Below are 14,838 nucleotides of genomic sequence, written 5' to 3'. Positions count from 1 at the left end.
TAAGGAAAAATATTTGACGTCTTGCCAAACAGAGCCTTAACGTGGCTGGTTTTGATCATCTGAGCATTTCATTGCCTATAAAGAAGACCATTGATTAACCGAAAGAAGCAGCTGAGCCAACTGAAAATGACTGGAGTTTTTGCCGGTACAAGGCTGAGACACAAAGAGAAGCTTCTATTTCTTCTTTGATAATACTACATAAGACCCAAATGAGCTTTATGTGTCATCAATATTCTACACAAATACGATGTATAATTTCTCCTTTGAATAACTTTTGATATACAAACAAATAGTACTATGAGTTAATTAGTAGGATCTTTTAGTACGTTTTCAGCATGCTCGGCCTTCGGCCTTCAAAGCTTTTTTGTTCTTTTTGCTTTTTGACTATTCTGAAGTTAATCCGAGCTACTTAACCCTAAGTTAATCTTTTTTCCCTGCGTTTAAGACGGCGAGAGAACTATGACCTTTACGTAATAACCAAAAATTTTACAGCTCTAAGCTATATCACACAAGTTTCCTTTGCCGTTTTCGTCTTAAAGTGACAAGATGATTCAAATCGACAAGAGAGCAGATTCAATTTTTGAACCAAAAAAAAAAAAAAAAAGTCCGATATCGCATTCACATCACCCAATCGATTAGCAGTTAATCAAGTGTTTGTCTAGCAACGACAGACTAATAATGGTCCTATTGGAGGCTTCCGTTGTATACGTTTAAGCTTAAGTTTCACAAGTGTATGTGAAATTCAATATGTCTGTTAGATCTTGCTGATTTACTTGTGACTGAAGAGAGAAAATAAAAAAGGAATAAAACTAAACTCTATTGTATTGTGAGGAAATACATCACTTTATCATTATCTCGAGTTCTCAACATATTTTTTTATATAACCAACCGAGCTAGTTCAGTTTGGTCACCAGAGGAGGGACTAAATCCCCTCTCCCCTCTCCCCTAGTATAGGTCGAGGGATCGAACTTTCTTAATTATCTTTTTTCTCCAGAATTTCCTGAAATATGGAATTAAATAGGTTTATCTCTATTCCCTCTCTCCCTACGCGACCAATTGTAAGAATATTATAGTATTAAAATTTTTTTTCCCTATACAAGTGTCATACTACTAATAGAAATTAATAAATGAAGGATAGGCAGCGTTGCGATTATTATATCTTCAACTAACAGCGTAACAGGAAACCTACCTTTTCATTCGTCGGCCTTTTACATGAATTATACTTATTAGCTACCAAACTGGAGGCGAGGTATGACTCCCCTTTTTCACTCTCGCCCATTGCACATCTCCTCTATAAATTGTCATATTGAAGTGCTGACGCATGTGGAGCTTGACATCGACGCCCGCCCAGAAAATTTAATAGGATTAGGACAACAATCAATATCCACCGGAGCTGGCCACCGCGTCTCTGTTCTGGCCCGGTGGATAATGCATATATGCTACCATTTCATGCAGCCTCGAACAAGAAGCAGCTTTGTCCAAGTAGTCCAAGAAGGAAAACAATAATAATATTACTAGGACGTGCTGCTCCAGGATGGCGAAAACTACAAGTGTAATGATATTGTATAGAGATTGCCGGAAGAACCATGCAGTGAATGCGGGTAGATATGCGGTAGATGGTTGTTGTGAATTCGTGCCGGCCGGAGATGCGGGGAGCCCCGGTGCTCTTCTTTGCGCTGCATGTGATTGCCACAGGAATTTCCATAGGAAAGACGTCCTCCTCCGGGGTCATGACGATACCTTTTCCTGCGACTCTTCGTCCGTGTCCACCACTCCAAAGTAGGGCTCCTGGTGCTTAAAACCTGAGCAATCATTTCCAATTCAGTAACCATATGATGCATCATATTTACTATCATATTTTGTCTCTTAATCTATTTAAAATCTTTAAAAGAAAATCTTTTGCAGTAGTTTTATGGAGTAGCGCCAAATTAAAGCGACGAGAAACAAAATGCTTACTTGGAGTTTAATTTCTTTGTTGTAGTCTTTGGTTAAACTTTAACTCATCAGGCATTGGAGTTTGTTGAGTCTTTCTTTCTTTGTTTTTGCTCCCTTCCCTACTGAATTCGTAATACTTTGTGATATCCACGTAAATATCTGCTTAATCTACAGAAGCCTTGAGATTGCCTATACAAGATTGTGATGCAAAAAAGGGTAATTGGTTTTAAATCAGAGGCAGCTGACAGAAAATCACAAAACCAAAAAGAGAAGAGTATCTAAAGGCACAAATTTAGGACACTAATTAGAACCCTTGTTCTATCGACCAAAAAAAAAAAAGGGAAAAAATTAGAACCCTTGTTCTTGACTTTTTATCTGTCATAATTCATAAAAAGGTACAGATGTTATTTGATGCAAGGTATAGCAGGCGATCACTATGGAATAGAGTATGTTTTTTTACACAGTCAACATATATCCTACAGGCTACAAGTAGCAAATTTTAGCGTTGAAAATTGATGCTTACTAATTTAATAAGTTACATCGACACAGAAGGGAAGGGAAAGGGATGAGTTGATTAATATGAGGGAAGATCCACTTACACTTAAAAAATAAAAATAAAGTTACATTGGCTCGAGAGATACATATGAAAATAGCATTTACAATTCAACTAAATTACATTGACAAATTGCAGGGCACTTTTGTCTAGATTTCATGAAGTTAAGATGAAGCATATTTATTATAGAGAAACAAATAAGGCAGCTGATTTCTTGGCAAATATAGCAAGAAAACTGTTTTGTTGGATGATGTAAGGGGAATCCGCTTCCCCAGGAATATTGTACTGAACAATTTTCTTAAGTAGTTATTTAATTGAATATTTGTCGTTTTTCTACTTAAAAAGACATTTTTTTGGATCAAAATTCAACTTAACTTTTAATTAAATTGAGGCGGTTTACTCGAAAAACAAAAGCGGAAGTTGATTTATTCCTACATCCGTCTAATGAAGACAAAGGTCAGCGGTGATAAGCACGATCGGGCCTTTTCTCCCTGTCGGAGACCTAGACCATTGGGCCCAATTTTGGGTTAGGAATTTGTCAAGACCCATGAATGAAAAGTGCTCGGCCTCCGCGCCGCGACCGAGGGCCTTTCTCCTGTCCTGAAACTTTCTCAGTACACTTCTGACTTCCCTTCACTTTTCAGTGTCACATTTTCTTCAACTCTCTGGAGTCTAGACATCGCTGGTTTAAATTCCCCGCCACTCTTCCGAACAGTCGGTCCTCACCGGCTTCCACCGCCGCCGGACACTAGTTTTTTTTTCGCCATGCACTTCTTTGCCACTTAATTTTGACTCGCTTTTCTTCTTTAGGTACTGAGTAACTCCGTCACTACCATTACCGGCGTTGAGCAAACTGATTTTATATGAGAGTTTAGGCGCCATAGGCCTAGGGTTCAGTTGGTCAGCTGCGGATGTTTTTTGATTTCTTGGTTAATTGTGCTGGTTTGATCTTGAAAATTGTTGGAAATGAGCGGCTCTTCAAGGTAAAACAACAATTTCCATTCTGTCCATGGTTTCCTTACTGAGTGTCACTTTTGGCAGGTATTCATATGGTGTGCTATTATAGCTTTTTCGAGATTACTGCTTACTAACTTTTTTTTTTTTTTTTTGGCTCTTTGCTTATTTGACTTGTTTGAAAAGAATAGGAGGATTTTGTTATTGTGGTTATGCATGCTAATAAGGAAAGGATTTTTTTCCCCTTTAAATTCTTATTTCAGTGAAGACGCGAGCAATACGCTGCGTATACTGGTTGCTACTGATTGTCACCTTGGCTATATGGAAAAGGATGAAATACGCAGGCACGATTCGTTTCGGGCATTTGAAGAAATATGCTCCATTGCGGAGCAAAAACAGGTATTACCATGATTTGCTTTTGCGACGTGGTGTCTATGTATTGAACCTCAAGTAATATTTTTCTTTTAATGGAACTGTGGTTAATGGTTGGTCTCATGTTTACGTTGGGCAAGTTGATTGTCTCTCATAACAGCTTTGCTCGGTTTAATAATAAGTTGGAGGTTCTAAAACCGATCTTCAATATCCTAAAGAATGATTTACTTATCAAAGCTGTAATTGAAACAAAGCTACCAGTTTAACTTTCTGTCTTTTTTTTTTTGTGTATTAAGTGTTACGGCTACTGTTCACATCTTCTATCTGCCCCAGGTCGATTTCTTACTCCTTGGTGGTGATCTGTTTCATGAGAACAAACCCTCCAGGTCAACCTTAGTAAAAGCTATGGAGATTCTCCGTCGTTATTGCCTTAATGATCAGCCTGTGCAGTTCCAAGTAGTCAGTGATCAGACAGTGAATTTTGCCAACTCGTAATGATCTATCTTTGCATTAGGATTTGCATTTGTTTAAATTCAGTTTTTCCTCTTTCTTTGCTCGATCAACACCTTTAAGAAAAGAAGTTGAAAAGTTTGAGCCACTGATCTTTTGCACTTGATTCACTGTGTATCTGCCTTCATACTGCAGCAGTAGTGAGAAATTATTTCTTAAATGTTTTGTGTTTCAAATATCTACTTTCTGCAGCTAGTTTTAGAATGTCGGACTTCCAGGAGTGCTTTGTTTTCAGATATTTCACATCGTTTAGTAGTTTGCACATTTTGTACTTCTTCCTGGTAGAGTATAATACTTTCAATTTGGTCATTATATATTGAGTGCATGTTTTCGTATGAATTGTACAGTACAAGTTCTATTTACATTTTCCATCTTCCTTTTGTACTTGTTGATCTCTCCAGATTTGGTCATGTAAATTATGAAGACCCCCATTTTAATGTTGGTTTGCCAGTTTTCAGCATTCATGGAAATCACGACGATCCTGCTGGAGTGGTATGGAATTTATGGTAAAATGCTACATATTACCTATATTTGCCATTGCATAGAAATGTGGAGTTGATCTATTTGTAGGGAAAAAGTGTGTTATTAAGGAGCTTCCTTGCAATTTGTTTCAAGCCAAATCTGTTGTCTGAGTCTAAGAGCTGATGCATAGCTGTAACTCAGATGCTTTTGCCAAATTTCTATAATTCCTATTCCTTTTGCAACAAAATGATGATCTTATCTGGATATCCCGTTCATATTTGATAGTTTATTCTAGATTTGAATGCTGCCTTTTCTCTTTTGAAAAATTTTAGGTGCAATCCAAAGCCTTATCTTAATATGCCACTTACATATGTATCTTCTTAAACACTATTTTCTGTGGGCTATTATTGTTGTTCACTATGGCAGGACAACCTTTCTGCTATTGACATACTTTCGGCATGCAATCTTGTGAACTACTTCGGAAAAACGGTCCTTGGTGGTTCTGGAGTCGGACAGATCACCCTCTACCCCATTCTTATTAGGAAGGTCTGTCAGTGTGTCTATTTAATGGATGATACAGATTTGATGCATGTATTTTTTGGAGATTTTGATAAATGGTCCTCTAACTACATGAATTGTAGGGTTCGACTTCTGTTGCCCTTTATGGCCTTGGGAATATTAGAGATGAACGCTTGAATAGAATGTTCCAGGTACGCTTTTTGGGTGCTTTTATTTTTAAATATTCCACTGCTGACTAGCTATCCACTCTGACTTCTCTTGATACTGTAGACACCACATGCAGTACAATGGATGCGACCTGAAGCTCAAGAAGGTTGTCAAGTATCAGACTGGTTCAATATCCTTGTACTTCATCAAAACAGGTTTTTCTGAGGGCACGTGGTATATAATAGTGACGAGAGAAAATATGCTTAATCTTGTTGGTTCATTTTTTCCAGTATCAATTTTTTCTATAGTGATGGAGGTTGGTTTCTTGCATTCAGAGTGAAGACAAATCCTAAAAATGCCATAAATGAGCATTTTCTACCACGGTTTATGGATTTCATTGTCTGGGGCCATGAACATGAATGTTTAGTTGACCCTCAGGTAACCCTGGTGTGGAGGTTTTGTATTTGGTTTGCCCAAAATATGTTCTGTATCATGTATGGTTGATCTGCATCAATGTGCAGGAAGTTCCGGGTATGGGATTCCACATTACTCAACCAGGTTCTTCTGTTGCTACATCACTAATTGAGGGTGAATCAAAACAAAAGCATGTACTTCTTTTGGAGATTAAGGTTAAATTTTGGGCCAATTCCTAGAGTTCTCCTGCTGCATATATTCTTATCATTTCTACATTTCCAAAAGATGTTGTAATTATGTGTCCATCTGATGTATAGGGAAATCAATACCGCCCAACAAAGATTCCACTGGCCTCGGTCAGGCCATTTGAATATACCGAGGTAGTTTCTTTTCATGCTGTGTTCATGATTGAATGGGACTTTTACTAACTGCCTAGATTTCCTGGTGCAGGTTGTATTGAAGGATGAACCTGATATTGATCCTAATGATCAAAATTCAATTCTTGAGCATTTGGACAAAGTGGTAAACATCTTATTCTACTGTTTTTTTCTGTTTCCGGACATCCTGATTTGTTAAGAGTTTATTTTATATTTTATTAGGTTTGACCTGAACTCACTTTCTGATGCTCTAATGATGATGACATCTCACTTACTAGTAACTTATTGATGTAGGCTTCAAGCCTCTCATAGTGCCACATGGTAACTTGATAATTTTACTTGTTCACTGTTAGTTTCATTTTCTAACTTACTAAGAGTTGAATCTTGATCTAAGACAAACAAATTGGGCATAAATATCACCTCAAACAAGTTAACATTTATCAACTTTTAGGCCAACTCCAACCTGCACTTTTTTGTTTTTTTGGTCAATCCAGCTTATCAAGGCAATTTGAGTTGCTTATGGTTTGGGGTTATGCAATGTGTTTGTACATCTTATGGAGATATTGATATCCATAATGTGTAATGTGTAATATGTATGGTTTGTGGTCAACGATATATTTTGCCTATCGCAGTCTTCAGCATGGCACAATTTTAAGATTCATAAATGTTATTCTTGTAATTTTGGTAACTCTTTTGGTCTTCACATATATCAAGCTGTATTGGAGGTTCAAAGAAAAAGTCTGTTGAAAATTTCTTTTAGTTTTCTTTCTTTAGATAGTATTTGTCTTCTTCTTTAACTTTCCCACTAATCTTGCACAAACTTAAATGAAATTTTGATGGAGCAGGTGAGCAATCTGATAAAGAGGTCTGGCCAAAAGGCTGTTAACAAGTCAGAACTCAAGCTTCCTTTAGTTCGAGTAAAGGTGACTCCCATCTTGTATGTGGTTCTCGTTTCGCATTTGTCATTCTTTATGTACTTCTTATCCATCCTGCTCATTTGAGTGTGACAGGTAGACTACTCTGGTTTTATGACGATAAATCCTCAGAGGTTTGGACAGAAGTATGTGGGGAAGGTACCTTCTTCCATTTATTATATTGAGAGAGGAAATAGTATTCTTTTCTTCCTGAACTCTACAGATGCATAATTGTTTTGTGATTATAGGTTGCAAATCCCCAGGATATTCTCATATTCTCTAAAATTTCAAGAAAAGACCAGAAGGAAGGTATTTATAGTCTTATTTGATGTCAGATTATTGGTATTCCGTGGATACTGCATGCCGTCTTAAAAGTGTAACTTTTAAGGATGTTAATCTTTATTCTTTTGTTTTAGTTGTAAAAGGTTCATCTATTTATGTCAACTTGCAGGATACTATTATATTATTTCTTGAAAAAGATAATGAGAAGATACTAGATGTGTAATCTGTTCTTACACTATATTTGAAAGTGTAATTGTTACATGAAAAATGCTTAATGGCTTGCTACAAGCTTATGTAGACTATGTACACAGTAGTTGTATTGTGTTATACTTTTAATCAAAAAGACTTTTTTGAAATTAACTTTCACCATCAAATAGTTGTATTTAGATGTTTTGCCAAATTGACTTGTATACTCATACAATAGAGGTGATGGTTTTGTTCCATATAGTAGGTGAGAGTAAACAATGTTTACCATGAGAGGAACCTTCTCGGTGGCTAATTTTATTATCAACTGAATTTTCTTTCTTCAATACACAATGGTCTGTTTTGTAAACTAAAGTTGTAACGTTTAATATAGCCATAGATACTAAATATAGCTATTGATTCTGGAAGTTTGGTTCACATCAGAATTAGATGTCTATGAATGATAAATATCTACTGCAGATGCTAAATGGCCCATTTCTATGAACCTTCATGTCCTAAATATGTCACCTTAGCATTTTGCTGACTTTTTGAGCGACATACTTAGCTGGTTGCTTGTGTTGTGGAGGGTTAAACATTCAATTTAACTTATTGTTGATAATAAGTTTGTGGCACATGTCAAGGCTCAATGGCAGAACAGGAAGAGAAATAAAATTTGGTTGTGAAAACTTTTCTCGACATTGGAAAAAAACCAAAGTTGGAGTTGAATGCCTTGGTAAATCAAAGTACAAGAGTATGTTCAATTGGTGGGCTGCTCAAAATTCAACCATAAATTTAAGAAATTTTAGATATGCCTTGGGTGCTATAAAAAATGTGGTGTAAGTTATTCAAATAGAATCCACTTTCTTCCTCTCGTGTCCTATCACCTACGTATCTTATATCTGTGATCCAAGGTTACTCCATTTTTTTTGGTGTTTGATTAATTAAGTTTCTCATGTATTACCAGCTAAAATTGATGATTCTGAGCGTCTTCGACCGGAAGAACTAAATCAGCAAAACATTGAAGCTTTGGTTGCCGAGCATAATCTGGTATTAGTTCAATTCTGAATCTTATGATACCTGTTTTACTTCTTAGGTTCAATATAGATTAATCCAACAACTGAGCCTTTTAGTACCTTTCTACTTCTAATTGCAATCCATTCTCATTGCTGAAAGTGGGCTTGTTTCACCTCACAAAGCGTGAAGTATCCCCTCGTCTCTGCTTTATCTTCACTTGCTGCAAAGAGTTGAAGAAATATTCTAACAGAGCAGAGTTTGAACAATGTGATGAAGTTTTCAATTATATTTTACATTCTTTACTCTCATATATCAGCTTCTTTTCATTGATACAGAAGACTTTTATTTTCTTTCCCTCTTATGATTTTTCTTTTTGTTCGAATGTATTACAGAGTAAATTCAGGGTTAACGGTGTTGTGAATTCTTACACTACCTGTTTCCCTCTTTTTGTTAGGTTTTTCCTTTCATCATTTTGTGGTATTTGATGATAACTGTTTACACAGAAAATGGAGATTCTTCCTGTTAATGACTTGGATATTGCATTACACAACTTTGTTAGCAAAGATGACAAAATGGCTTTTTATTCTTGTGTCCGGTACAATCTTGAAGAAACTCGTGTAAGTATTCAATCTGTTTCATTGGACATTGAATTGTTTTTGTTCAGCAAGGTTGCACTGTAGGAAATTTCTTCTCAATGTTCTTTGTACTCTAATACAATGATTTGGTATTATTCAACAGAACAAAATTGCACGGGATTCAGATTCGCTGAAGTTTGATGAGAAAGATATAATTGTCAAAGTTGGAGAAAGTTTACAGGCAAGAAACCTTTATCCAACTTAAATTAAATTGCTGTCATGACCTTTTCATTTGACAAAAGCATTTGCATGAGGTCATTTGCTTTGGTCATAAATTTATCTTACGTTAGTAAATACATTGGTGAGCATGTTTTCCTTTCCATTTTTCTTTGGGAAAAGTGGAAGAAGGGGACTATCATGTGCGCGACTCGTAAATGTTAATAGAACTACAGTTAGATTCTTGAAATTTTTATAGGCAAGATGGTTCATTTTTATATTTATTTTTTCTTTTTTGGGCAAGATGGTTCGCTCAACTATTAGTCACAGTATATTTTGAGTTTGCTGACGAGAGTGTTTCACCTTGTTCTCTGTGGATCAAAACATAAGCTGTCTAAATAAGTCATGATATTCATGACTTGTTGCAGAAACATTTAATTAAGAATGTCAGCGAGTTTGCATGTTAAGCATGCTAGATTAACTTATAGTGGTTTGTCAAAGTTTCATTCTGTGCCACAAATATACATGTATTTTGCTGTTTGTGTCTGCTAATGTTGTAACTGATGGAAAGCTCCTCAATTAGGGATTGTATTCTTTTGCCCATATGAGCTATCTTTGCTGCTTTTCGAATTTTTTGCCATGCTCACACTCTTTCTCTGAGGGAGAGCTGGGGGAGGTAATTAGGAGGGTACTTATTGTGCAATGCCAAGCTTGCACTTGGTGATCTAGAGGCCTATGTCTTTCCCTCTTCCTACCCTGCAGCCACAGGTGCCTTGTGCACTGGATGTTTTCATTATGTACTTCCCTTTGTGTCAGTCTGCATATGCATGTAACTCATGAGACAGCTTGGATATTAGATGCTGTAAGTCAACACTACCTACTATTGGTGAGGGCAAGCTGTCATTAAAAGAGAATTTTGCCAGCAGGCAACTGCTCTGTTTGCAGCATGAAATTGGTTTGTGTGGTTAGAGAGTAGCACATTGGTCATAAGTTGTAAAACTACATCTTATCTGCGGGAGTTTGCAAAACGTTTGCAGGAACGAGTCAAAGAAAGAGCCTCTCAGACAAAAGATACGCTGCAGTTTACATCTTCTGGACAATTGTTGGAAGTAAGGATCTCAATGCCAATGATGAATTTTTCTATCTATGGATTTTCTGCAGTATATATGGGGTTTATATTACATGGATCTTTGTATGAAGTGTTATTCTGATATTTGTAGGACATGGGAAATACTGGAGTTGGAAGTGCAGTTTCCTTTAGTGATGATGAGGGCACCAGTGTGTTGTCTAGTTCAAAGGCCAGGACAAGAGGGTGCAAAGATGCTTCTGATGTTGGTAAGACTACCTCCAGAGGCAGAGGACGAGGGAGAGGCAGAGGCAGGTCTTCTACCAACTTAAAGCAAACAACCCTTGATGTGGCTATGGGGTTGCGCCAGTCGCAGAGGTATGGCCTTGTTCTTTTGTGATTACCATGCTGTTCTTTTGGTTCCTTTTTCCAAGCTGATGACTGTAGACATGCATAGAAGAACTTCTGGTTAGCTTGCTTCGTTATATTTGTCAGAAGAGGCGGGTACCTTTTTGTTACAAGGCTAAATGTATGGTTGGGATATTTGTATGTGACTCTTGAAGAATTCACTAACTACATATGATGTGGTAGTTCTTGAACTGATATCAGAACTAGAGCCTCCTCACTGCAATCATTTGTGCTTGATGAAGCCTTCCTTGAGTTCTACTCTGATTGACATTAGCTGAAGATCTTGGAGTTGTTACTTCATTCAATAATTTCGATTCACAAAAGTTATGATGCAGCACTTTAATACTAAGATTTTAGAAAGATCTTGCAATTATTGGTTTTCCGTAATTTTATTACATTGTGTCCAAGTTCCTACCTTCTGGTAAAATTTGGTTCTTGCTCTAGTGGTTTCCACTATTGAATTTCTTTTCAACATTCATTGTGTACGTGTGATCTGCTTAGAAATAAAAGGGAAAGGTACTAGACTTGCGAAATGCAGAGAGTTACTTAAAGTCTGCTGCATTATGTAGTTACGATCGGTTTTTCTTTCTCCTTGCTGATTTTTTTCATTCTCATAAGTAGACTTGGCAGGAAGCTGAAATACAAGAAGTGTAGTGGATAAAGCTTCCTTCATCCTGATGTTTAGGTTTATTTGATAGCTTTCAGTTACATACAAGACGTAGACTAAGACTTCCTTCAATCTGATTTTCACACTTGTTGGTTGAATTGAGCTGCTGAGCAATGCATTTGTTGGACCTGAATTGAAAATGTTGTGCTTTGCTTGTGAGTTTTGCCATATATTTGAAATAAGATCAGGGATTAAGCTGGTTTTTTTTGGCTGGCTTAGTGGAACAGTTTCTTTGTTCATCATGATACTGATAAAATGACATCATCAGAGTTCAGAAGTTTAGGCTCTGGAGTTGGACTTGTTGGTCTTGGCCTGGCTGTCTAGCAATGACTGCTGTCTATGTTTTTTCTTTGTTGCTTCTTTTTGTTCACATTCTCTCTAAATGAACTTTTGTCTGGTTCCAGTAATATTTAGATGTATTTCCTCACTGACTTTGTCTGAACACATCTGATTGATATTGCAGAACTCAAAGCATTATTGCAATACTTTTATAGAATTGGAATTGTAGCTTGTGAATTAGCTATTGGTTTATAGTGACATGTCCATGCAGTTGAAAGCTATGAAGCAAGAAGTTATTTAGTTTCATGTTCTGTAGTGTGAAGATATAGTCTTCTCCATGAACATCTGGTTGACAGTATGGAGAAATTCTTTTGATGACCTTTTGCAGATCCGCATCAGCTGCAGCGATGGCATCTGTGCGGACCATCACTGAAGATGAGGAGAATGTGGTTTCTTCAAGTGACGATGGAGCAGAACATTGCATAAATGATATCGAAAATAGCTCGGTATTTTTTTTTTTTCATTATATGGATAAGTAAAACATCCTCTGTGAGCATATGTGCGTTTTATTTTACACTTCAAGGTAGAGACTCTGTCTCTGGTTAACTTGAACTATTGGTGCATAGCATGAGTAGTTCCAGCCGATTTACTTGTGCCAGGACTCCTTAAAGTTTCAAGCCAAGTTGCTCTTTTTCATATTGCTATGCTTTTCTATAATAGACTCGCCTGATATCCTTCTTGAATTGGATGCTACTCTGCTTAACGATGGGTTAGATATGCTTCATAATGGCTGGTCCTTTTTTGACTTGTACATGATTTGGCTCTAGATTTGTATGTAGGTTCTGAATTTTAATACACCAACCAGTATTAACATATTTCTGGAATTTGAAAATGTGTTCTATTTAATTAGGATCCAGAGGTAATTAGCAATTGAATATTCTGGATGAGATCATATTATATGCATAACGTGTAATGTGAATTTGACATGGAAACAAAATGCATGTGTAACCTGATGAGTTAAAAATGATATAAGATAGCAGAATATCTCCTCTAACTTAGTCTTGTACCATATAAATACTCGAGTACAAGAAAAAAGTATATAAAGATGAGTTACAAACTAGTAGAGTACCCAGATCATATCTGCCTGGGTCTAATGTTTTTGCATGTCAAACCGATGTATCCTGTAATTGGGTCATTTATGATTTTCACACTTAGATTTAGGAAGTGGATACAATTTAAATTGTTTTCCATATGCACCTCCATGCTTTTGACTAACATGTTGATAAGTATACGCAAGTTTTAAACTCTGTCTCTAAACTATCTTAATAGTATACCAATGCTTACACACCCTTAGCAAATAATTTTGTTTTGGCTTGTTATAGGAAGAAAAATCTGTCCGAGGCAAAGGACAGAAAAGAGCTGCTCCAAGGGGAAGGGGTAGAGGTTCTACAACAGCATCTAAAAGGGGAAGGAAATCAGATAACACGTCTTCTTCATTTCACAAGATGCTCATGAACAGAGATGACGATGACGACGACGACGATGACGATATGGCAAAGAAAAATAGATCTCAAACTCGGGTAAGTGACATTCAAAACAAACTCATGTTTTAGGGTTTCCTGCTGCTATTGATGTCACCAAATTCTAGAATATGTTGCTGTAAGAACCAAGATCCCTCTCCTTTCAAAATTATTGCAGTTGAATCTACTGTTGATGCTTTCCTTGTCATGTTAATTGTGATTACTTGCTAGTTCCTTTTGTTGCTTTTGCTTGATGAAAGCAATTGATTCTTTCCACATATGGTTACATATTAAAATCCCTGACCTGCAATTTATTCTAGCATTTTTCCGCACTTTTTAATATGTAATTGAAAGTTGAAACCGTAGTTTGAATGATACTTACAGTTTTACGTGGTCAAAGCATGTAGTGCCTGAATATCCACGTTACCATATTCTAGGAATTCTCTTCGGTGGATGAATTTGATATAAGGAGTATGATCCGTAGTTATTTGTTCTTTTATGTACTTTATGTTCCCAGGTATTGAGCTGCATCATTTTATCTTTAAGGAAAGATGAGAAACTTTAGAACTACAAAAATGTTACAAAAATTGTCATTTTTGTAGAGTAACCATTGTAATTGTTCTTTTTATGCTTTGACTAATTAAAACTTTCATGCATGTAAGCCTCTCCACCATTGGTGTCACCTTTTCTTCCGCATGGTTCAGCACCTAACTTCTTGCATAAAGTATTTATTGCTGATTCATATAACTTTTATTTAGTTTTTTTTTTAAAAAAATTTTAATTTGCCACTGATTTGATCAAATAGTCTAAAGTTAGAATTTAATGCTTGTAATATACTGGGATAAAAGTATTCCAATATTCTTTGAGTGGAGAGTCCAATATTCCAATATCCTTGAATATGTACAGGTCAGCCGTCAACCTTTCTTAAGATTTTAGGTATTCGACCTAACGAGCAATTCTGATTGTAGGCCACAAGGAACTATGGTGCTTTGAGAAGGTAATTGTCATTGAGGCGCCTCCTGGACATGGATGCAGGAAAGCTTCCCCCATCTTTATTTAATTTTCATGTATTTGTACTTAAAAACACCAGAACAGTGTGAGTGTGGAAACCGGAGCTGTACATATGTCTTCGGTCCAACTTTTCCGCTAGATATCATTGGACTGATAGTAATGGAAAATCCGCTTGTGAGGCCTTCTATTCTCAGAACTCTGGGAGGTTGTTTAGATTAAACAACGCTAGAGATCACCTATTGCAGTACATAATTTCTATTGCTTTAAAATGCAGTTACATCTATAACATCTGACATTTCGGTCACAAGAAAAATCCGGTTGATGCATACCAGAGATGAGTGTGTTTAACAAAGATAGATCGTGTGCTTCTTAGGTGATCATCATGGGTTCTGCCTTCGCTTCAAACAAGGGATCCCCTTACACTGCCGGTCCATGCTTGTCCACTGCCTTAACTTGTTCA

General features: G+C 36.6%; 1 protein-coding gene across 3 annotated transcripts; it reads left to right on the top strand.

Moving 5' to 3' along the window:
• Positions 1-3,123: 3,123 nt before the first annotated feature.
• On the top strand, positions 3,124-14,651 carry LOC113694094 (double-strand break repair protein MRE11-like). Of its 3 annotated transcripts, none has more exons than XM_027212943.2 (22): positions 3,124-3,471; positions 3,706-3,841; positions 4,148-4,305; positions 4,726-4,816; positions 5,213-5,332; positions 5,428-5,496; positions 5,576-5,667; positions 5,788-5,890; positions 5,974-6,081; positions 6,184-6,246; positions 6,317-6,388; positions 7,089-7,166; positions 7,254-7,316; positions 7,406-7,466; positions 8,587-8,669; positions 9,140-9,253; positions 9,375-9,452; positions 10,465-10,536; positions 10,648-10,871; positions 12,236-12,353; positions 13,230-13,427; positions 14,336-14,651. In XM_027212943.2, the coding sequence occupies exons 1-22, from the start codon at positions 3,455-3,457 to the stop codon at positions 14,366-14,368; spliced, it is 2,151 nt and encodes a 716-aa protein (XP_027068744.2). In that variant the 5' UTR covers positions 3,124-3,454; the 3' UTR covers positions 14,369-14,651. The 3 variants fall into 3 exon arrangements, with proteins under 3 accessions (XP_027068744.2, XP_027068745.2, XP_071908410.1); XM_027212944.2 differs by having other exon boundaries at positions 3,148-3,471; positions 4,776-4,830; positions 14,336-14,574; XM_072052309.1 differs by lacking the exons at positions 3,124-3,471; positions 3,706-3,841 and having other exon boundaries at positions 4,247-4,305; positions 4,726-4,830; positions 14,336-14,574.
• The last annotated feature ends 187 nt before the right edge of the window (positions 14,652-14,838 follow it).

The sequence above is a fragment of the Coffea arabica genome, chromosome 6c (genome assembly GCF_036785885.1).
Source record: "Coffea arabica cultivar ET-39 chromosome 6c, Coffea Arabica ET-39 HiFi, whole genome shotgun sequence".
NCBI lineage: Eukaryota > Viridiplantae > Streptophyta > Magnoliopsida > Gentianales > Rubiaceae > Coffea > Coffea arabica.
This window is presented reverse-complemented; position numbering and strand designations above follow the sequence as displayed.

Excerpts from the sequence above, each read along its gene's own strand:
- LOC113694094 (XM_027212943.2), top strand. Across the intron at positions 3,842-4,147 it reads CCATTGCGGAGCAAAAACAG|GTCGATTTCTTACTCCTTGG; the intron begins GTATTACCATGA and ends TATCTGCCCCAG. Across the intron at positions 10,872-12,235 it reads GGGTTGCGCCAGTCGCAGAG|ATCCGCATCAGCTGCAGCGA; the intron begins GTATGGCCTTGT and ends GACCTTTTGCAG.